At 38.9% G+C, this 24,182-nt stretch overlaps 5 protein-coding genes across 5 annotated transcripts; 4 read left to right on the forward strand and 1 right to left on the reverse strand.

Moving 5' to 3' along the window:
• Positions 1–511: 511 nt before the first annotated feature.
• Hs3st-A (Heparan sulfate 3-O sulfotransferase-A) lies at positions 512–12,439 on the reverse strand. Its single transcript, XM_089260889.1, has 6 exons — positions 11,682–12,439; positions 7,496–7,865; positions 7,182–7,397; positions 3,435–3,805; positions 3,144–3,337; positions 512–3,076 (listed from the first exon to the last, which is right to left on the reverse strand). The coding sequence occupies exons 1-6, from the start codon at positions 12,071–12,073 to the stop codon at positions 2,853–2,855; spliced, it is 1,767 nt and encodes a 588-aa protein (XP_089117015.1). The 5' UTR covers positions 12,074–12,439; the 3' UTR covers positions 512–2,852.
• A 245-nt stretch (positions 12,440–12,684) lies between these two features.
• LOC108653114 (very long chain fatty acid elongase F-like) lies at positions 12,685–13,662 on the forward strand. Its single transcript, XM_018103428.3, has 3 exons — positions 12,685–12,765; positions 12,827–13,017; positions 13,078–13,662. Exons 1-3 carry the CDS (start codon positions 12,714–12,716, stop codon positions 13,636–13,638), a joined length of 804 nt encoding a protein of 267 aa, XP_017958917.1. The 5' UTR covers positions 12,685–12,713; the 3' UTR covers positions 13,639–13,662.
• A 949-nt stretch (positions 13,663–14,611) lies between these two features.
• On the forward strand, positions 14,612–15,604 carry LOC108652743 (very long chain fatty acid elongase F). Its single transcript, XM_030383522.2, has 3 exons — positions 14,612–14,728; positions 14,790–14,980; positions 15,040–15,604. Exons 1-3 carry the CDS (start codon positions 14,692–14,694, stop codon positions 15,601–15,603), a joined length of 792 nt encoding a protein of 263 aa, XP_030239382.1. The 5' UTR covers positions 14,612–14,691; the 3' UTR covers position 15,604.
• A 698-nt stretch (positions 15,605–16,302) lies between these two features.
• On the forward strand, positions 16,303–17,397 carry LOC108653125 (very long chain fatty acid elongase F). Its single transcript, XM_018103441.3, has 3 exons — positions 16,303–16,450; positions 16,509–16,702; positions 16,766–17,397. Exons 1-3 carry the CDS (start codon positions 16,408–16,410, stop codon positions 17,327–17,329), a joined length of 801 nt encoding a protein of 266 aa, XP_017958930.1. The 5' UTR covers positions 16,303–16,407; the 3' UTR covers positions 17,330–17,397.
• Positions 17,398–17,747: 350 nt separating this feature from the next.
• On the forward strand, positions 17,748–18,874 carry LOC108652744 (very long chain fatty acid elongase F). The gene is made up of 3 exons (XM_018102939.3): positions 17,748–17,910; positions 17,974–18,158; positions 18,235–18,874. Exons 1-3 carry the CDS (start codon positions 17,880–17,882, stop codon positions 18,799–18,801), a joined length of 783 nt encoding a protein of 260 aa, XP_017958428.1. The 5' UTR covers positions 17,748–17,879; the 3' UTR covers positions 18,802–18,874.
• The last annotated feature ends 5,308 nt before the right edge of the window (positions 18,875–24,182 follow it).

Genomic DNA, 24,182 nt, shown 5'->3' on the forward strand with positions numbered 1-24,182 from the left:
TTTAGTGCAGATATATTAACCCGCTGATAAACTATGTTCCAAGCTTCAGTTTTAAAGCTGGCTTTGTGGTTCCTGTATTGACTAACTCTTTATACACTTGAGTAGGTAGCGAATTGTAAGTGGTTTGAAGATTTGCTAATTCCTTAACCCTTGGCCTGGTAGAGTGTGCTTTTGCACACTTGTGCCCATTCACATACAAACTTTGCCATTTTTTTAATACATTTATTCATTGCATGCGTAAAATTTAATTCTTTATTTATTTCTTTTTGTAATTTTAAAATGTTGATTTCTGTTAAGTTGTCACACAATTTGAATAATATCGTTTGTTTATTGAATGATCGTTTGCGGTTTGCTGATATGTTTCGTATCGTAACGTATGTTCTTTATGTCATATACATTGAAAATTTGAATAAGAGTCAAGAGAGTTGAAAGTTTAAGAAATATACATAGTTGTTTTCTTTGCTTTTGTTTTAAGGTACATTATAGATTAGCTTTGTTATTTTAATCTTTGTTTTCATGTAAATACACATACATATTTAAATTTTTAAATAGACAATAATACATAGATATATATATAAATATATATCAATGTCGATTGGAGGCTTTAGAGTTGAGTTAAACATTTGATATTTATGTACTATGGTATTTAATTGGCATAGTTCAAAGGATAAAGGTTAACTTCATATACATCAACTATATATGTTGTTTATATGTATATATATACTAAATTCAGCACACAAAAACAAATTTCGGTATTCTTACTGGTGTTTTGTTTCGGTTTCTCTTTCTTTTGGTTTTGTTGTATAAAAATATAACAAATTATAAACGTTGTTCGTTGTTCGCTGCTACCTATATGTATATATGGTTGATTGGTATTTGTTGTTGGTATTTTTTGTAGTGGTATTATTTGAAACGTAAGTAATTGAGAAAACATTCTGCGGAGGACCTTCAGTCTTGTTCTTTTTTGTTATACATATATTTTTTGACTTGATATTGCTTACTTGATTTCATTGGAAATTATTTTTAGCTCTTTCATAGGATAGATTTAGTATTATTTAAGGTGTTTTCAACTCCTCTGAATTGTGTGTATTTGTGTGTTTGTATTTGGATTGTTTTGAACAATTCTAAAAGTCTATAGAGTGTGTCTGTGTATGTGTCTCTATGTGTGCTTGGCTGAGTTTTATGTGCTGAAGATCCCTTAAGAACTAGCACTTAAATGTATTGAAACTAACTAAAAATAGAATTAACTTAAAAATAAAACCGTTACGTTGGGTCATTATAATAGATGATTATTATTAGTTATAATACAAATACACCCATATATGTGTATATATGTAAATGTATGGATAGTATTTTCATTAGCTTAATTTAAATTGCTCACATTGAGTTGATATGCATTAAGTATTTTGTTTGGTATTTTTTCACAATTAGTTTCGAAAGTACATGAAAATGTATGTATGTATATGATATATATGTAGATATACCTTAAATTGTTTACAGTATGTAATTTTAGTATTTTTCAAATATATCTCTTTTTATTCTAAATAATTACAAATAAACTTTTGCTAAAAAATTTTGTTTTAAAAAATCTTAAAACTTTATTACATTGGTGCATAATATATATACGTATATATATTTTTTCAGGCAGTGCATTTAACTAGTTAAATTTGTCTAAGGACTTGGTATTATTTTTTTTTTATTATTATTTTTATTTTGTTTAGGTATGTTTGTTTAAAGCTAAGAAACTAGTTGACGAATTTGACTCAAATGGAATTTGCTGCTAAATAATATGCATAACAATTAACAAATCGAATACAAACTTAAGCATCTAATTCATATAATATTCATTAATGTACTATATAATTAGATTACATTTATAAATATATTTTGTATATAAATAATGTCTTACTTTGTAGAATTTTTAGCATTTCGCTGATATGTTTTGAGTTCATGGTTGATTTTTCATCTCCTTTTGATATGTTACGTTTGACTAAATATATATATATATATATATATATTTATACGATATATATATGGATATACTTAGGGTTGAGTAGCTCCGATATGTTTGCGATTTAGCTATGTATAATTGATATATTAAATTAGTTTATTCATTTTTTTTCTGCACACTTTTAATTCAGCCGACAGTTTTTTTTCTTTTCTAAATAAATTTGTTAGTTTTTTTTTTAATAAATTTCAAATTAATTTGCATTTTGTTTAACGCTTAGTTTCTATAAAATCACATTTAGTTGCTTAAATAAATTTATCCATACACACTCTATCTCTCTCACGCTCACACATGCATACGCTTCAGCTCTCTACAGCTTTCTCTCTCTCTCTCTCTCTCTCGTTCCCTTTTAGTCTCGCCCGTGGACAGCTCCCATACATCATGTAGATATTGCTTTAATATATTATTTTTTCCATTTCCAATGCATTTTCATGCTCTGCTGCGTCTCATTCCCTCTCTCTGTCTCACACTCTCTGCCTGCCTCTTTCTCTATCTCTCTCTCTCTCTCTGTTTGTGCTGCTGAAAATCTGCGTTTGGTGCTTCTTTTTTTTCGCATAAAGCATTTTCGTGGGCGCCAAAGTTCGCATAATTGAACTGTCAGCCTGGTTGGCATGCAGCCAGATAGAGACGCAGAGAGACAGAGAGCAGGAGGAGGAGGAGAGCGAGAGGGAAGGATGCTGCCCAGCTGCGTGTAGCAGCTACTGCACGCACAGTATATATATTTTTGCTGCATGTATTTCTTTTTTGGTTTATAATTAAAGTGCAGTCCGGAAAATGTTGTTTGGTGTTTCCCATTTCAATTTCCATTTCCATTTCGTTTCAGTCCATGTTTCTCGCTATTCAGTTACTCCTCCGGCCAGCCCAGATCCTCGCCAACCAGCTCATAGAACCGCTGATTGTATTCGGCAAAGAATTTGCGTAATCGCGACACTACCACCGGATTGACATGCGGATGCTTGCGTCCCTTGGTCTCGCGCAGGCAACGATCGCCATTATCGTAGCGCAGGCAGTAGAAACCTTTAGTCTCATTGAAATAGAAGTGTTCGCTGCGCACGCGATGCTCAATGCCTGCAGAGATCAGAGACAGTATATAGAATATTTAGAACATACATATATGGAGGATATTTAAAGTTACCTAGAAACGCCTCGATGCGCTTCAGCTGAGAGAGCGGATCTTCGATCAAACGATCGCCATTGACCACCAGCAGCTGCTCGCGCGGAAACACCTCCAGCCAGCGATGCAAGTGCACATGATACATGGAGATGCTCAGCGGACGATAGGCCTCATTGACAGTGCCGTTCGGGAATATGGCCAGCTCCTCAAAGGATCTAAGCGGGATACACAGAAAAGCAAACATTAGTATAAAGCAATTTAAAGGCAACTCTCCCTCTCTCTCACTCTCTTTCTCTCTCTCTCTCTACTTACTTTGCCGCCAACTGTGCTGCACTGGGCGTGGTTGTGGGCGTGCTCATGGTTGTCACAGTCCCTGGAGCCGCACGTCTTTTAGCTCCAGTTCCGCTTCTCAGCTTGGTTTCCTTGGCGCCTGCACCGCTGCCCAGGGCATTGTCATAGGTTCCATGGGCCGACTGCAGCTTGGCATAGAGCGAGACTCCTGGAGTTGGCGGCATCTTGGCACCGTAGCCGGAGCCAGGCGCATTGCTCTCGGCCAGCGGCAATATCGCTGTGGCCGCATGACTACGCAGCTGCGTGTAGTCCGAGATGGCTCGGGTCACCGGCTCACGCACAATCAAAAGCAATTTGATGCTAGCATTCATGGCACGCACACGTTCGGGCACCTGTAAAATACCAGAGAAAAGAATATATATATATATATATATTTATACTCCAATTGCTGATACTTTAAGCTGAATACTTATATATATAGTCTATATATATACATATATATATATTGTATATTTTATATGTATGTATCTATATATCGCGCATAATGCCAAGTTATGTTGGGGAGCAGTTAAGCGACTAATGAATTTACAGGCAGCCAACAGCCTCCACTCTGTGCGCCGAGAACAATAAAATTTAAACGGAAAACATGGCCGGAGCATATCGTCGTCGATGCCATAGCGCTGGCTTTGAGGCGCATAGATATATGCACGAATATAATATATATACAATATTGATAGACATATCCAATACCCTATAGTGAATAGTTTTAATAAATATTGAGAAATTCATTCTAGTCAGTAGAGTAGTAGTAAAATAGTAGTAAAAGTATAGTAAATGATCTATAAAAGTAGTAGTAGAAGTAATTGCCGATTAGTAGTAGCAGTAGTAGTAGAATGACAGTAATGTAATTGTAGTACTAGTAAAATAGTAGTACAGCAGTAGTAGTAGTAGTATTGGAATAGCAGTATAGCAGAAGTCAGTTAGCAGGAGAATAGTAGTAGATTAGTAGTAGGATAGTAGTACAGCAGTAATTGATTTGTAGTACAGCAAAAGTCAATCAGTATAGCATAAAATAGTAGTACACAGTAGTAGTAGTAGTAGTAGAATAGTAGTAAAGCAGTAGTATTAGAATAGCAGTACAGCAGAAGTCAATTAGTAGCAGAATAGTAGTAGATAAATAGTAGAATAGTAGTACCACAGTAATTGATTTGTAGTACAGCAGAAGTCAATTAGTAGTAGAATAGTAGTAGACTAGTAGAGCTAGAGAGAGTAATAGAGTAGGCGCAGTCTAGTAGTGGCAGAATGGTAATAGAAAAGGGTCAATAATAAAATAGTAGTAAAAGCGAAATACTAGTCTTAATATTTAGTAGTATTAGCAGTAGAGTGCATCATATCCAATTATACACAATGTTCGACCAATCGAGCATGGCCCACCATCAACTCAGCGGTTTGTGTGCACAGGGTATTAATTAAATAGCCAACGAGCCAAGCTAAATAAAGTTAATCAATTTCAATGTGCGGGGTAGGGGGGCGCTGTGTGGTGGAGGAGCTGCTGTTGTCCATGAAGTATGCAACAAGTGCAAGCGACGGGCAAATTTTCATCTAGATGAACCAGAAAAACAGAGCGAATCGGCCTTTTGTTAAAACTCTGCCAACACACACACACACACACACACAGAGAGATAGAGAGGAACAAACGGCTATATAAACTATATGCATATACAAATAAATATTTGTATATATATAAATATATACATATGTATAAGTCTGTGTGTGTGTGTTTGTCTGTATGCATGCAATTTATAAAGTAGCCCGGGTAAATATTAGCGCTTTCATGTCTGCATAACTCCAACTCGGCTCGCTGACTGCCCTACCTGCCCAACCTCTCACTACTCCTCAGCCTCATCCCCTCTCCCTCTTTCACTCTCACCTCTCGTGCTGTGTGAAAGCGCAAGCACACCGCTGGGATCTGCATTATTTATGGACGCGTGGCTAATTTTATACTGCAAATGCGACGCGTAGCTTTAAATGTGCACAAATTTAAATAAAATACAATTATCTACAGCGAGAGAGAGATAGTAAGAGAGACCGTGCTTGGACACCGCATCATTCTCAAAGGACAGCTAACAGTCAGTTTATATTTCACTCTATATATCTCTCTCTCTCTCCATCTCTCTTGTTCCCAGAGCGTATGTCAATAAATATTAATCATGACATTAATGAAGATTTAACAAACGGAACGAAATGGAATGGAACATAGAATGAGCTTATATACAAGAACAGTTGCAAGCTGCCAACTGTAAACTGCAAGCCAGCTGCAAATTGAAAGCATAAACTGAATGAATTATTGCATTGCCATGACACCAGCCAAATCCCAGTTTCCCAGCAACGGCGACCACCCAACGGCAAGCACCCACCCAACCGCCGGTTGCCCTGGCTATCAGCTCCACCCCGCTCGCCCAGCTGAAGGCTTCAATTTCACTGACACATGGAACATCCGGCTCGACCAGCAAATTGCATCAGCATCAGCATCAACTGCAGCGGTGCCAGCAGGAGTAGCAGGAGCAGCAGGAACAGCAGGAGCAGCAACAGCTACAGAGGCACTCTGCGGGCAACAGGCAGCAATAAGACTAAAAAAACGCTGTTCCAAGCAAAAAGGTTAAGTCTGGTTGGCGTGAAACTATGCGGCAAACAGTTATCCTGGACAGAAAATAAAGTTCTTATGAATTTATTATGCTCTTTACTTATTGAACACCGTCTGGTTCACATAAATAGAAATTGAGATGGGAGATAGGAGAAGAGATAGGAGATGGGAGATGGGAGATGGGAGATAGGAGATAGGAGATAGGAGATAGGAGATAGGAGATAGGAGATAGGAGATAGGAGATAGAAGATAGGAGATAGGATATAGAAGATAGAAGATAGGAGATAGAAGATAGGAGATAGTAAATGATAAATGGAAAATAAAAGATCATAGCAAAAATATAGAAGATGGACAATGTTAGATAGAATATAGTAAATGGAAGAGAGACAGCAGATAAAAGAAAAGAAAATATAGGCAATTGTATATAGATGATAAAGTTTACCACTTACTATATAGCCTATTAGCATATACACAACTCTTAACTCTCACGTAGAATAATTAAATATTTACACCATAAATTGTTTTTTTTTGTCGGCTGAAAATGAAAAGCCCAAAAGGTTAACTAACTCTTGACACCCATTTGGCAGCTGCCCAGGGTATTGGAAACAATAATAAAACAGACTGCAGTTCGAAAACCACCTGAATCAGTGAGTGAGCGTATAGCCTTAAAAAGTGGGCGGGGCACGATGTGTGTTAGATGACGCCGTTTGGCAAATGAATTTGCAAGCATTTCCGCTGCCAAAATTGGTTGGATATGGACACGAGAGTGGAATACGGAAATTGGCAAAGAGACAAGCTGCAGAGAAAGTGAGAGAGGGCGAGAGATGGAGAGAGAGGGAGAGAGGGTAACCGAGAGAGAGAGAGGGCAGCTGAACATTGACTGCGTTTCGCTTTAATTTGATAAATGTCGATGCAATCTATGGCTCCCAGAGACTAAATATAACATATATATACATATATCTATATCTATATACATGTATATGTGTCTAGGTATAGATGCTTTGCATGTCCTCTAGTTAGTGGCGTGGCCAGTTAATTAATAATTAGGGTCGGTCAGGTGCAGCGGGCACGGGCCTAATTGCCAATTAGGACATCAAAGTGAGTGCAAAAATGTTTCCACTCACCTCCGGTGAGACAAAGTAGCTGGGACTCTTCTCGATGGTTATTTGGCCTCGAAACGAGTGGGGCATCTTCTTGCGATACCATTCCAGGCCCCTCAGATAGTTTTCATCGCGGTCGAAGAAGTGCACCTCGCCGCCCGCCTTCTGGATGCGCGGATGCAGATAGAGCATCTCGAGCAGGGCCCGGGTGCCGCACTTGCGTACGCCAATTATCAGGGCCTGTAATTGAAGTGCAAAATGCAAATTGCAGCAATTATCGGTGTTCGGGTAATGCGACAGGCACACACTCAGATGCAGACGCAGACGCCTGGGCTTACCTGGGGCAGACGCCGGCTGGTCTTGGGGAAGTGTACACGGCTGGAGGGAAACACCATGGGATGGCTCAGCTGATTCGAGCTGGCCACGGGCTTCACAAACACGGGCAAATGATTGGCATTCGATGCGGTATAGGCGGCGGCCGATGCTGATGCGGCCAGCGAGAGACGGTGCCGTTCGTGCACCGCCTGCGCTGCCTGTATGTTGTAGACGGCGCTGTCGTACAGCACGTGAAACGTGAGAAACAGTGAGATCAGCATGACCGTTAGAAAGACAACGGCCAGCTTTGGACGGGAGACACCGACGACCAGAATGCAGTCCGAGTGCGAGGCATCGGCGCCAACGGGTCGCATCGCCGACTTGGGCAACCAGCTGGAAAGAGAGTAGAGAATACGGAGATTAGAATGAGATTGAACTCTTAAGAGATAGCTAAATATATTTAGTATGTAAGTAAGAGAGAGCACTTATAAGATTTAGTTCTTAAATAATTTTATACTCCATATTGCTTGAAATGTAAGAAAATTGATCTAAATTGTGAATATTTGGTATCTAAGAACATTCCTGATCTAGTTTTAATGCACTTCAAAATGGATTTGATAAGAAAAGTGTTAAGGCTATCGGGGAAAGGAACGTAAAGGTAATTGTTACGGATAGATAGACGGGCAAAGGAACGGACAGGCGTAGAAAAGCGGAAAAGGACGAACGGACGGGGAGTCGGTCCGGTAGAGACACGGACGGAGCGACGGACAGTCGGACGGTCGAAGGAATGACCGCACAGACAAAGGAATGAATGGACGGAGCGAGAAACGGATGAAAGGTCAGACGAGGGGTATCCGAACGGTTGGATGGAAAAACAAATCAACAAACTATATCTCACATCTCTCTCTCTCTCTTTCTCTCTCTGCCCTTTACCCGCACTGCTTACATTTCCATTTTCAATTAGTTCAGGGAATAAAAAAACTATCGCCCAATATAAAAGGCATGGCTATGGCCATGATTCTATTGTTTAAACCGAACAAAGCTGAGCACTGAGCTGAACTTTTGTTTGTTCTGCTGAAAAATCTATAATATTGATTGACTTACAGAGATTCGCTTGGTTTTAGCAGCGTAGTTCATGTTCGCTCTTAACCCAACAACAATTGCATAAATATTTAAAAAGGGTTTTCATCATCATGTATGGAGGCAACAAACAACTGAGAGTTATATCGGAAACGATTTCATCTATATAATATTGGGATTTGAATTATTCACAGTTCAGCGAAACGGACTGCTCAAATCATCAAACAAAGATCAACTCTTTCTCGAAAGTAATTTTACTTGTTTTATGTTGACAATCGAATGGCAAAGAGTTCGTTTACATTGATTTTCCTTGCGTTAGGTTTATTTAGTCTTAGCCTGCCTCGAGCTATTCATTAAAATGCCCCTCCCCCTGCCCCCGATTTGCAATGACTAAACACGAATTGTGGCGCCGATATGCAATTACAATTGAAATAAATATCTGTGTTAATGGATCGCTGTGCCCCACTAGAAACTAACTGTAAAAGTATTGCCTCGCAGCACAATTAATCTAATGGACGACGCTCGCTTTCAATGGCAGACGCCTTGTCGCTAAGCTAATTAGATTCCCGCCTCAACAGCCGCTGAGTAATTAAAGTGCCGGCCCAAGCGACACACTTACTCCTTCCGTCGCCTCTGTCCACTGCCCTCTAAAACGTTCAACTCCGAATGCCGATGACTCACTAAGTGCTAACCGAAAACCTGCTTACAGAAATTAGCAAGAGGTGACATCGCCCAGGTGTCTCAACTAGCTGCCAACTACCAACGGCCTGTAAGAAACTTCACACCAAATGCCGTTGCTGTTGCTGCTGCTGCTCCTGCTCCGCCTCCTCCTCCTGCTACTACTCCTGCTGCTGTATCAAAAGGCTCGCTTGTCAGCGCTTAGGCGAATTCCATTATAAACGTTTCCGCTTAGACCACAGTAAAAACACGACTCGCATTATGACTCCGCTGCCATACGTCGCGTATACGTAACGTGCGCTATGCTCGTCTAATGGATGACTTCATTTGCAGCAGCGGCAGCAGACGGCGCCGCTGGCAGTCAGTCGACGGCTGGCTAAGTGCATTTATATATAGCCAGCCTTAAAGGTGGCTTTGATGCTTGCAGTTTGGCTGGGCTGAGGGGGCAGCAAGGCAACAGGCAGTTGGCAGTTGGCAGCTGGTAGCTGCTGTTCCATCCTGTTGGCCGAGTTTTGCCTGCGACACCTCGTTAAAAGTAACGACACAGCGTGTGCGGTACGGTGGTGTGGTGCAGCCCACAAGGCGTCACTTCACACATTTTCAAACTTCTGTCTACTTCAACTACTCTCTCACTCCCTCTCTCCTTTTCTCCTCTGCCTTCACACAGACGTCGCGACGCCTCGCGGCTGTGGCATGCTTTAAGTTTCCCCTACACACGGAGTTCGCCTGGCCTCATTTCGGATAGGCGTGGCTGGACTACCCACTTGAGTTGGCATCTGCATAAATGCAACGTTTCCCTTTGACTCTGCTGTTATTGTTGTTGCTCCGGTAGCTTCTGTTATTATAGCTACAGCTGCTACAGCTTGTTGTGGTTGCTGCTGCTCCTGCTCCTGCTGCTGCTCCTGCTACTGCTGCTGCTGCTGCTGTCACGCATTCGGGTTGACAGCCCAGTTGCAACTCCATTTCGTCCTTTGTCCGGCGACCGGCGACCGGCGCCCGCAGGCAGCTTCAACAACTTAAATCCCAGCCAAGTTGACTTTGTTTTAAACGAGCTCAAACATTCCCAGCAATTCGCTGGAAAGCGGCTTAAAGACTTAGCCAAAGACCTCACGACACGACACGACACGAGACTCAACAGTTGCAGCTAGTGCAATTAATATTGCCAACTTTGTACATTTATCCATTCGATTCTACACGCAGATATGATTTGTGATGGCGCCTTAATTAAAACTGAATAAAATTTAATAAATAAAGTTGGCAACTTTCGGGGAAACAATGGCGTGTGAACCAAGAATAATTTCAAAAGCTTTAAGTTGCCTCTGAGTTGGGCATGATATGATGCAGAAAAAGGTTTTACTTTAAAATATTGTGACCTTTCCTGTGAATGGAATATTGAAGACTTTAATATCATTTATGGCATATAGAGATGAATGAGTCTTCAAGCAGAAAGTTTTGCTGAACTACAAGTAGGAAAATACGAAACTCTCTTACTATAAACTTTTTTTTATACAAAATATATTATGATTAAGACAAGCTCTTAGACCTACTTTAACTCTTTCTACATCCTTCTATTCCATACTCCTATCACCCCTAATCAATTAAACTCTCTCATCAGCTTTCAGAGTCTTTCATTTTCTGCCATTAGCCCCATTTGATGAAGCAAAGTCAATGCATTTAGGATTGATGCCATCTACTTTGGTATCTTAGATTGGCAACATGCATGCGCTTGCAATTTCAAAATATAATTGGCCCACAATCACATGTTTATCAAAAATGCACATACACACACATACATATGCACATATACATACATATGCAGAAGCATTGCTGTTGAAATTGACTTCGAAAATTGTTGTCCAGCCATTAACATGAATGCAATTTTCATTCGAGTCGTTCAAATGTAAATTTTATGAAAGCATGAGACGTGCTTACATTGACTTTTTCTCTACATTTGACATTGCTATTTCTAACCGGGGCTGCAGAAGCTGCCGTTCATGACTAATAGTTACCCTGTAATTTGAATAAAAGTGCGGTATATTGGAAGAAATATATCTACAATGCAATAAAATTTGCTAAATATATTTTTAAAAATTTTTAAAGAACGATTCCAATCATTTTTTAATTTAAAATATGTTTTTTTTTTCTATAGAAATTTTGATATAAATATTCCAGAATATATACAGCATAAACACATATTATTTTCCCATAAATTCTTAGCACATTATTTTACCTAAACTCTATTATAAATATCCTGCAGCTGAGCTGCTCGAACTACCCCCTAGCTTAGACTTTTTACAGGACATAAGTTATCTAACGAGTCTCATGGTCGAGGGAGCGCCTGAATCAGCATTAGCCCAAGGGGAATATCCAGCTGTAATCTAGGTGAGATACCCCACTCAGACCCTTAATGATAGCCCAGCCAACAGCTCAGAGCACAGTGCGAATACTCACAGGATGTCCAGCGGCAATTTGACAGAACAATCGCGCAGTGTCGCCGCTGCTGATGCGGATGCGGATGCGGATGCCTGATGCTGTTGATGTTGATGATGATGATGCTGCTGCTGTTGCTGTTGCTGCTGCTGCTGTTGTCTCTGGTGGTATTGCTGGGCATGATGATGTTGCTGCTGCTGTTGGTGTTGATTGTGGCCATGATGTTGATGCTGCAACAGCTGCTGGTACTCGTGCGCCTGCTGATCCGCATCCGAATGATGCTGATGATGATGATGCTGCTGCTGCAATGGTTGCTGCTCGCTGCTGATGTTGCTGTTGCTGTTGTTGCTGCTGCTGCTGCTGCTGCTGCTACTGCTGCTGCCAGTTGCTGCACGTCTCTTGGCGGCAGTCATCAGGCTGATGTTCAATGGAGCCAAAATTATTACCGCTGGCTGTTCGGAGGCGGCGACTAATTGGCCAGCTGCTGGCCGCACGTGCGCGCCAGGGAAGCGCCCCAAACGTCTGTTCGCTGCTTTTGGGGTCGTTGCCTGGCTGCCGACGTTGCTGAGCTTCCACCACTTGGCCTACCGCACCAGCAGCGGCTGATTTATGGCCACTGCCGCGTGGGCGTGGACTTGCTTATATGCCGTCTCCTCTTTTATTTGGTGGAGCTTGCGTTTGTGCGCTTAATTAAATTCTCAGCAACTGCAGCTGCAGTCGGAAGTCCGTTGCAGTTCTCTTCGTTTCGCTTAAATTTTACTGAGAGAGAGAGCGCTGCACAGGCAGCCGTTTGAATATGGATTGATCATTAACATTGTTGCGTGTGTTGGCCCTCGCCGTCCATTGCAGTCGTCCCCTTGCCTGCAAAGAAAAGAGGGTCGGGGAAAATTAAACATTTTCTTCGGGTAAATCAAATACCGATGCAGTAGTCATTAATGAATGCATTTATGCAGAGACACGAGTCTAAGCTCATTATCATAAATACAAAACCGATACTTGATAAAAAAAAAAACCTGGCGAACTTTACTATTTAATCGCGTTTACCAGTCGGATATGCACGCATCGAATTCAAGTCTCTTCAACATGTTCGAGCTGTGGCGAGCAGGCAAGGACTGCGGCAGACTTGACACTCGGATATATACTTATCATATACTACCTCTATATAGATCCCTGGACAACTGAAGTGTATTTGCTCAATTCGCCATGGCCTGTGACATGCCTCTGTACGGCATATTTATTATTTATCTACAAAATCGGTCCGGAATTCATGAAGCATCGCAAACCCTACAATCTGAGGAACATAATACTCATCTATAACATCTGTCAAATGATCTACAATGGATCGATCTTTCTTATGGCAAGTATCAGGAGCTGATCGATTCCATGCAAGTTCTACAATTTAAACATTTCTCTACAGGCTTTTTATTATCTATTAATCGATGGTACATACGATATAACTTGCATGCACACCCTCAGTCTAGACCATCCGAAGAAGTCGATAGAGCGTTGGATTACCTATATTTTCTTCATGAACAAGATATTCGATCTACTGGATACGATATTCTTTGTGCTGCGCAAGAGCTACAAACAGATCACAGTGCTGCACGTATATCATCATGCCATGATGGTCTACTTCATGTACTGGGTCACACGACTCTATGGCGCCGGCGGCCAATACGCAGTAATGGGACTATGCAATACAACTGTGCACTTCCTAATGTACTTTTACTACTTCAATGCGGGCCTGCGGCCCAAAATGAAGATGAACCTATGGTGGAAGAAGTACATAACTATCGCCCAAATTGTACAGTTTATGATATATTTAGTGCAAAGCATTGTAGTTCTCGTCTTTAATCCCACCTGCCAGTTTCCCTTGTTTATGCAATGGCAACAGATATTTCAGTCAACCCTGATGATTTTCCTGTTCGGCAATTTCTATTATCACGCATATATAAAACCAAAGCAAAAAACTGAATAAACCTTTAGAAATAATGTCGCAAAATCTCTCGCTTGTTCTATTTTTATTCCATATATATTGTGTTTTTTCTTTTTTATTATAGCAGTTGGACTTGCATTGTAAGCCTATTGACAAATTATCATAAATTAACCGGAATCTAATTCGATAGCTAGACTTTACGCAGCAGAGCAAAGGTTCAGGCCTCAGCCTTGAAACTAATAGCATATAATTAGTTTTCTGTATATCCTCTATTTCATTTATTTTTTTAATTTGTTTAAATTTATTTCTGGTATGAAAAAAATTTTGTTTGTCATCTTAAATTGTTTTCCTATATATTATATAACCTGTAAATATTTAGTTGGCCAATTACGGTAGTACCTAAAATAATAGTCCAAGTTTAAATTGGTTACGAAACTTAAAGAATAGGAACTACTTCTCATATCTGTAGCAAACTTTCATTTATATATATATATATATATATATATATATATATATATATATATATATAAATATATATATATATATATTACTTAAGCACCGAATAAAGAGTGTTTACGTTTTTGGAACATGCTCATTGTTTATATATATGTGTATGTATAATGTCCAAAGTACACCCATTTTTCGGTTCCGCCATACTCCTCCATTAAATGAAGAGTGCGTATTGGCTACATGCTAGACTTAGCTCAAATATCCATACCAATCAATATAGTACTAAAATTGATTGATATTGATATAGAGTAAAGAAAGCTATCCATATATTAGATTCTATAAACTTTAAATCAATTCTCATTTTCGATGGGTTCTCTACATACATATATGTAAATAGAAATCGAAATTTGTATTTAGAGTACTCATCGGCAGTGTGAACGAGTATCTGGCAATCGGTTATACACGAGAAAAAGAAACGCTCTGCTGTTCTTTCCTTCTTTCAACCGAAATCGAAATAATTCAGTATGAATGAAAACAGTTGTTGTGCCGAATTTTTCTGGTTTTGGCGACATTGAAATGTGATTAGTTTTGAATTGGTGTCTGATCCAATCGGCACGGCGTTGAAGAGACAAAATTGAGATCACGATGAAGTTCCTGGATAAGTTTGAGTTACCCCGGGCAGGTAACAAATATTTCTAGTGCAGCTCATAAGGCACGAATCTTATATAGTAATACCACCGCAGATCCTGAAACAAAGGAATTCCCAATATTGGACTCGGCATGGCCATCGACTCTCATATGCTTGGGATATTTGCTATTCGCACTCAAGCTTGGACCTATTTACATGAAGAATCGCCAGCCGTATAACGTGAAGCCCTTAATGCTCATCTATAATATCGTACAAGTGATCTACAATGGAATAATGTTCTCTTTTGTAAGTATTTCTGATATCACGATTTAAATGACAACAATTCAATGGAGTTTCCTTAAAAGGGGGTGTACCGAGTCATCATTAACCCGGCGTATGACAATAAATGCATGGAGACCCTTCCGCTTGACCACCCGCTGAAGCCAACCGAACGCTTGGCTGCATACATATTCTTCTTGAATAAGTTGCTCGATCTGGTGGATACCGTATTCTTCGTATTACGAAAAAGTTATAAGCAAATAACTGTACTACATCTATACCACCATGTCATTATGGTCTACGGTACGTATTGGGTTCTGAGAATGTACGGCACCGGCGGCCAATACGCAATGATGGGATTCTTTAACTCCTTCGTGCATACCGTCATGTACTCCTACTACTTTGTTTCGGCTCTTTATCCCGAGCTCAAGGGCAATCTTTGGTGGAAGAAGTATATCACTCGACTCCAATTGGCGCAGTTTATTTTGCTATTCTTCCAACCTATACATGTGCTCATCTTTAATCCGACTTGCGGATTTCCATTGGGACTGCATCTAATGCAGCTGGCGGCGGCAGTATCCTTCATAATCATGTTTAGCAATTTTTACTATCATGCTTACATTAAGCCCAAGCCATTGAAAACACAGTGAACTACAAAATCTTAGAATATAAGAACAAACTGAATTACTAGACGAAATATACGGAATTTTTAAGGCAGCAAATCGTATTAAGCTAAATATATGTACAAAATCTCTTTAAGCTCTACATATATATGCTAAAAAATTTCGTATCGAACTGTACGATATATTAAAACTGAACTGTGCAATATCTCAAGTTTGTTTTATTATATAACAATATTAAAGTATATATAGACTTATGAAATCAATGTTCATTCTGTTTAATATATATGTATTTATACTAAAGTAAAGGTTGAATATGAAATTATTTTTGATTTGAATACGTGTGTTTTCTTCTGTATGCATGCTGAAATATTTCTTAGTGTACAACATTTCCCCATGTATCAGTACTTATATCCTTATGCATTAGCAATTCAAGCATGAGCGCAGCAGGTCAATAAATGCTTGAACTGAATCAATTTCTATTTGAATATAAAATATGCCCTGTAGCATTGAGCGTTTCAATTACGTAACGCCAAACGTAGCACAAAGGCGAAGACATGTTTCAATAATTATTATCAATGCAGAAATTTATATATACTTTTGTATTTAGTAGATACTTGAATGATATCGTCGCTCAATTTCTTATCTATAATCGCACTCAACTCTGGATTAGAGTGCTCAACTGTCGACATATTCTCACCATCTATTGCTGCCCATTGCGAATTAATTTCTTTGACTTTGCATTTAAGTAGCTGTTGCTTAGTGCCGATTTCTATTTGATAGCCGCAGTTGGGGCTATCAAGTCAGTGGAACCTTGGAAGACAGTGCAGCAAAATGGGCGTCGACATAATCGAACTTTTCAGTAGACCTGCAAAGGGTACAATGTCCTATTTGGGTGTTTGTGCACAGTTTAAAGACTTTATGTTTTCGAATAGATCCTGTTATGGCTAGCTCGTTTCCATTGATGAACTCGGGATGGACGGTGACACTTATTCTGGTCCTCTATTTGGCATTTGTGCTAAAACTGGGTAAAGTCTTTATGCAGAACCGCAATCCATACAATATCAAGAACGTAATGCTGGTCTATAACGTGCTGCAGGTGATCTACAATGTCGTACTCTTCCTCTATGTGCGTACATGATCAGATTTCTCCCTAAAAGTGATTGGCTATTAATATAAGTGTCGCTTGCAGGGACTCGATATGATCATCATCAATCCAGTGTACAATATACGTTGCATAGAGGTGCTGCCCCTGGATCACCCCATCAAGGCAACTGAGCGGACTCTGGCATATCTGTACTTATTGAACAAAATCATCGATCTGCTGGATACAGTATTCTTTGTGCTGCGCAAGAGCTACAAACAGATCACGTTTCTGCATGTGTATCATCATGTGCTGATGGTTTTCAGCACGTACTGGATATTACGTATATATGGTGGCTCTGGCCAGTTCCATGTGATGGGCACATTGAATACCTTTGTGCATTCCGTCATGTATGCCTATTACTTCATGTCCGCCTTGAGTCCGGGCCTCAAGGACAGTCTGTGGTGGAAGAAGTACATTACCGAAATTCAGCTAATCCAATTTTTCATCCTACTCGCTCAATCATTGATCGTATTGATATTCAATCGGAGCTGCAAGTTTCCCATATTTTTGCAGTATGTGCAACTAACTCAGGCAACGGTCATGATCATTTTGTTTGGCAAATTTTACATCAATTCATACATCAAGCCAAAATCAAAGAAATCTCAATAGAAACGATGCGCTTATTTTCGTTTCAAATTATAAATTAGAGTAAAAGAATATTATTTAAAGAAAGAAAACTTGTTTTTCATTTATGATCACGGCGACTTTTGTGATTGAGCTATATATTTATGTAATTCGAAGAGAGTACTACCTGCACTCTGTGTCTAACTTTCTATGGACTGCACTTTATATAACCTTGAGTTCGAACCTGATATCAACTACTTAGCCGTATATACTACAGGTAGCGTTTATTAAGTGCTCAATTAAGTGAATATCTAATTACGATTACAGCTTTGATCGTATCTTATAAATATCAATGATCAGAAATCGCATAGAGCTTTTGTTTCAATCGCGGTATTTGTCTGAAGCTTTTTCAAGAGCTTTTAATTATTCGTATTCTATCTGTTCCATTTCAACTTTGTTTTTATTTCTAGTTCTACAGTGCTGAGAGCTCTAAAGCAACCTAAAAACTATTTAATTAGATATGTATTGCATTTGACATTCGCATTCATTCGCAAATCGTATAGCGAGCTTAATAGACGAAAGGTGCCTTTTAACCATGCTCAATATTTTCAATATACCGTCACCTGGTAAAGTAAATAATTCATATATAAATGTGAAAGATTATCTATCGACTGTATTGATTTACACAGATCCCAATCCGTTGCCCCTAACGAATTCACCATGGCCGATCTTTCTGATCGTCACAAGTTATTTGCTATTTGTTCTCAAAGTTGGTAAGATCTATATGCGAAATCGAGAGCCGTACGACTTGACAAATGTGTTGCGCGTCTACAATCTGGGCCAGGTGGCATACAATACCATCGTATTTAGTACTGTGAGTAAATATTGAATAATTTCGATTTGGATTTGTGTATTACAATTCTTTTTTTGTTTTTTCTATAATATTTCAGACATTCTACTATCTGATCATTGAGGGCATTTGTGATCTGCACTGCATGGAAACGTTTCCCTTGGGGCATCGGCACAAAAACATTGAGCGCTATATACACTATGCCTACTACATCAACAAGATCATCGATCTGCTGGACACGATATTCTTTGTGCTGCGGAAGAGTTACAAGCAGATCTCATTTCTGCACGTCTATCATCATCTGATAATGGTCGTTGGCTGCTATTTGGTTATGCGATTCTATGGCACCGGCGGTCATTTCAATTGTCTCGGCCTGTTCAACACGTTTGTGCATGCCTTTATGTACTTCTACTACTTCCTCTCGGCGCATTATCCGGGCGTCAAAGCGAACATCTGGTGGAAGAAGTACATAACGATAACACAACTCGTACAGTTCATAATTATCTTCATTTATTCCGTCTACGTGCTGATCTTTGCCCAGAACTGTAGCTTCCCCAAAGGTTTGACAATGCTCCTCGGCTTTCAGTCGTTGCTCATGATGTATATGTTTGGCAAATTCTATATCAAAACTTATACAAACGACCAGAAGAAACCCAAACAGAAGTAAGCATTATGTACAAGGTATTTTGTTTTTGTTTTCTTTATTCTAGAAATGGAAATAAAGTTGAATGGAAATGAAATTAACATTGCGTTTGTGTATTTTGTCTCTTAGTTACCTAATGACCAAAGGGCCTTTCTGTGATCTAGATTCGAAATAGACAATAATTTGCAATTCATGTGTGCACCACACGCCGCCCCACAGTGGGGCAATCGAAGGGGGCAGCTAAGGGCGACTGATTCGCAATTTATTAAGAGACCGTCGCGTTACAAATGGCTGAGAAAAGTAGTAGAAAATGCCGTAGAAATGGCAGCAACAGCTTGAAAAATAGAAATTGCTAGCCGGAAAAACAGCTGTAGGCAATCAAACAAGCACACACACACACACACATCTTCACATAGAGAAAGAGCACATTGTTAGCTGCACTTGATAAGCATGATTCAAGTCGAGTGGGAAGTCCAAAAAACACTCATAGAGTAACGATGTGCAGTGCATGTCGGCATGCATACATGCACACACATGGACTCCACACTCACACACACACACACACACATAGGTAGCTGACAGTTTCCGCTTGATTTTCGAAAGCAGAGAGCTTTAACTGAAAGTACTTGACTGCGAAATACCCTTTCTAAGGCGCACAAAGTGAAGAAGAGACTTGATTGTGATTTACTTGATATCAAAAGCAAGTAGAGTGCTTGATTGTTGGATACCCTGTAAATTGCTCATAGGAATATAAATTTGATGTGGAGAATTTTGTGAACCAGAGCTTGCCAGATGAATATACATATATAAGTTAATAAAGTAAAGTTCACTTCTATAAAATACATAAATAAATATAATAAATATTTGAATTCATAAACCAGTCTATGGATTATTTTATAATTTAGTTATTTTTCTAATTTATTTAATTATTTAATTGATTTATTTATTTAATTTAAATAATTTAATTATTTTTATTATTTTATTTTTTAATTTTTTTTTTATTATTTTATTTTTTTATTATTTTTTTTATTATTTTATTTTTTCAAATTTATTTTTAGAAGTTTATTTTTATTTTTTTTTTTGCTATTTTTTATTTTATTCGATTTTTAGTTTTCTTATATTTATTATTATTATTATTATTATATTTTCTTGTTTTTCTTTTTTTTTTTTTTTTTTGCTATTTTTTATTTTATTCAATTTTTAGTTTTCTTGTATTTATTATGAATATTATATTTTCTTGTTTTTCTTATTAATATTTAATTTTTAATGCCCAGATTTTTTCTTTTTCATTACTTTTATTTTTAGCAGTGTTTATTATATTTTTTATTTTCTTTACTTTTTTATAAAACATTAATCGATTTTTTTATTCACTTAACTTCAGCAGTGTTGAATTCTCTAGACATTTTTAAGTTCACATATTTTTGTAGTCAAAGACAACTGTTGCTAAATTTTCCAAGCACAAAAACAAACCCCCATAATTCTGCCAACAGGAACGATTGTCCATATACACATTATTTATACAGCAAAGACCTAGATGTTTTCTAGGTCATAAATTCCCCTCAAGACATCAACAGCTCTCAGTTGGCAATAGAAATCAATCGAACCCATCACTCAACTCACTCAACAGGGTATAAATTGCAACTGATAAGACAGCCGGCAGCGTTATAACGGCAGCTCTAGCCAAACTGCGCTGTGTGGCAAGCGAAGCGAAGCCAGGACAAGCAACGGCAAGCTGCATTTGTGTTGCCCCAGCCAAGTCGAAGATTTTTGAAGTGGGTTTGTGTGTTCTTTATTTGTTATTTTCATTTTATTTGTGCTTATTTTTTTGCTGCCACTGCTAACAATACAAATATGGCAAATGGCAATTGAAAAACAAAAGTCTCTCGGGACAGCAACTGAAATCCTTTTCCATGTACTTTCACACTTTATGCGCTTAACAAAGACGCGATGACAAGATGAAAAAGAAACAGCCAAAGAGAGGAGAGCGGGTAGCACACATACACAGGGGAAACCGCAACGAGGTCAGGAGCATGCAAGCAAGGATAAAGAAAATGGACAGGCTTGTTAAATAGCGGGAGGGGAGCCAACGGGGGGAGCTGTTCTAAGAAGCACAAAATTGGCTGTAAAATGAACGAGGCATTCAGAGAGGGTTACGTGGAAAAGAGAAAGACTGGATTCCCACTAAGTCTTATCTGGTGTCTCTCTGTATGGGTGTGTCTGTGTGTGTGTGTGTGTCTCTGTGTGTGTGCACATTTGAGACAAAGTCAAATGGAAATCTGCATAAAGCCCTTCAGGCTGCATTGATACGAGCAGCGGGCGAGGCATTCGATTACACACACACACACACACACACACACACACAGAAACGAAAGATCTGAACGAGCGCCGGGGCTAAGCCATAGAAAAGTTTCCTTTCAATTGCACAAGCAAAACGCGTGCATCCAAAGCATGTATATGTATGTATGTATGTATATATACATCTAAATTTATATACATATACATACATATATATGGATTTAAATGCGCTTTTCAGCTCCTTAAACTTAATAGGATTTTGCTTAACAAAAATAAACTTCAACAAAGCGCAAAACATTTGCACGAAAAAAAGACAGCAAAGATGCGGTGCGAGAGAGAGATAAAGAAAAAGAGAGAGATAGAGAATGCGCATAATTGAAATTAATATGCAGCCACATAAATTCCATTTAAAGCTCAACTACTAGCTGGCTCAATTAGGATTTTTGCAAGCATATATGCTGACACACACACACACACACATATGCATATATGTACATATGTGTGACCCGTTAGCTTTGGTTGCAACGGCGCTTGCCAACTTGTGCCATAATTTACACTCTATCGAACGATAACAAACAACCTGCATAATGTATGGCGCTTTATAAACTCCCAACAGCGTATACAGCAGCGGAGGCGTGGTCAATGGGCGAGGACGAAAGGAAGAGAGTGACAGAGAGAGAGAGAGAGAGAGGGAAAGAGAGTGTGAGCAAGTGGGTATCGCTAGATATAAAGGGACGTTTGGCTATTGAAGCACAATGTTGTTATTGAACGATGGGGTCACAAAGTGGCACAAACAGCGCTTGAAGATGTGCGGCATCGTTGTCTACGTATGTGTGTGTGTGCGAGTGTGTGTGTGTAGGGTAAAAACTATAAAATACTTGCACACGCGCTGCTGCTGCATTATCCTTGAATGCCAGCCAAAAGTGCATGAAAAACGCTGTCACTAACAGCTATACAGGTGTGAATATGTGTGCGTGCGTGTGTGTGTGTGTAGCAAGGGCACCGCGAGGGCTGATCTTGATTGTTTGAGGGGATTAGTATTAATTAAAAGTGAAGCGGCATAAATTGGGAACGGATTGAAGTCGAGCTATTGCTTCAGCTCGAATGTTAATTTAATAATTTATTTAAAAATATATATAAAAGAATAGAATATAGACATAATAATAATATATATAATAAATTGATTCAAAATAAAATGTCCCACATAAAAAAAAAAATAATTTATTAAATAAATAAAATTTGGGAAATATTTTTTTTTTATTATTTTAACAAAAGTTAGATTGAGCAATATAATCCAAAATGTTAATTTATCAAAAATATTTTTAAAATTTTAAAAATATTTTGTTTATATAAACAGAGAAGAAAGGTAAAAAAATATGCATCAAAATCATTATTTGTATATTAACAAAAAACATAGGTACAAGTCTATGAAACCAAAAGCTAACCAAAATTTAGAAATGAACCTGAAATCTTTTGGTCATGGTCATGAAATCAAAAGCAGAATAGAACTCTACCAATAAACCAAAAATGATATTTTATTATGAGTAAATACATAAACCGAAAACAACTTTATAAGCAACCCTCGTGGGTGTTGCAAAATAACTTTAAGCTTACGCAGCTATTACAAACTTTGATAGACTTCATCTTCGCTTTAGACTACTCTCAAATTGAGTTCTCCAATTACCCTCAACTCAAATGAAGCAACTTTGAGTGCAACCCTCGCTAGCTAACGCTAACGCTGTCCACCTTTAGGACTTGCTCGTTGCCGGTTATGTGCTCCATGTGTTTTGCAGTTAATTTGCACTTTCACGCTTCATTGTCTTCTGGCCTTGTGCAGCAGTGGCGACCGTGTTAGACCAGACTAAGAGCATTAGTAAGAGGTATTAGTGATAGAGTCGAACGGGTGCTTTAATGACCCTTTGGCTGAAGCTCAAGCATTTTGGTTATTCATGCTGATGGCGGCGGCCCCAAACATTTTAAATGGCACGGCATTTGCATTTAAATGCTCATTGAGGCACTAAATGTGGAACGTTTGCGTAATGTGTATTAAGCATACGCAGCGTATGCATGTGCAATCGTGTTTCGTGCTGGCATAATAAAATTTTAATTCGCAACGATTGATGGGCTGCACACGCATCAATGGCGCTGATCCTAAATCCAAAATGACAACAACAACAACAACAACAAGCAGCAGCAAAAGTCGCCAAGAGACCAGAGGTAAAAGTCTGAGAGCGACAGAGACAGAGAGGAGAAGAGAAGAGAGAGTAAAAGTAGAGGCAACACATTAAATTTTATATGCCATCCGGTGCTTATTTGCATACACACACACATGCACACTTATTGGTTGTGTATGTGTGTGTGTGTGTAAGGCTGTAACATTGATTGGATTTGTTTGAGCTTTGCAACAGCAACAGCAGAAAAAGGGCGACACATTGAGGCGGGGGCGTGCCTCATGGGTTAAGTTTAAGTGCCTGGCATTTGGCAAATGCCATAGAAGCTCTCGTGCAGCCTGTAGTTTACATAGACACACACACTCACACCCATAGACACTCACATTGTGTGTAATATTTTCTCATTTGCTCGACCAAAATTGCGGCTGCATCGTTTAATTTAATGCCCCTTAATTACGCTTCTATATATTCATCTCTCACACTAGAGCATGTCTTTTGCTTAATGAAATGGAATTGAGCATTGAGCAGCTTCCTGCTGCCTCCTGCCTCCTGCCACTCCCACTCTAACTTCAGCTTGCTCTCAACTAAAGCCAAAGTTAAAGCCAAAGCAAATGGCAAAAGTCGTACAGCTTAATTATTTAGAATTGTAAATAAGTGCAGCATCTGCGCTTAATTGACAGCATACATTTGTAACTGCAAGTTAGTTGAATAGACAAGCATCGACTGCTTTTCGCTCAGCAGACTTAAAGCTGATATCGATTCGAATTTAATACTAAATTACACATTTTCATTCAGAAGTAAAACTTGTTAATTAATTTAACGTCATTTAACGTTTCTCATCTCAAATACAAAATTTGTTTGCCGTATGTTAATATTTGAAAATCGCATAGAAAGGCTGATGTATCTAAAACTTCAAGAAGGGTGGCCATGAAATCGAGA

The sequence above is a fragment of the Drosophila navojoa genome, chromosome 5 (genome assembly GCF_054131105.1).
Source record: "Drosophila navojoa isolate 15081-1374.11 chromosome 5, UAZ_NAV_1.0, whole genome shotgun sequence".
Lineage (NCBI taxonomy): Eukaryota > Metazoa > Arthropoda > Insecta > Diptera > Drosophilidae > Drosophila > Drosophila navojoa.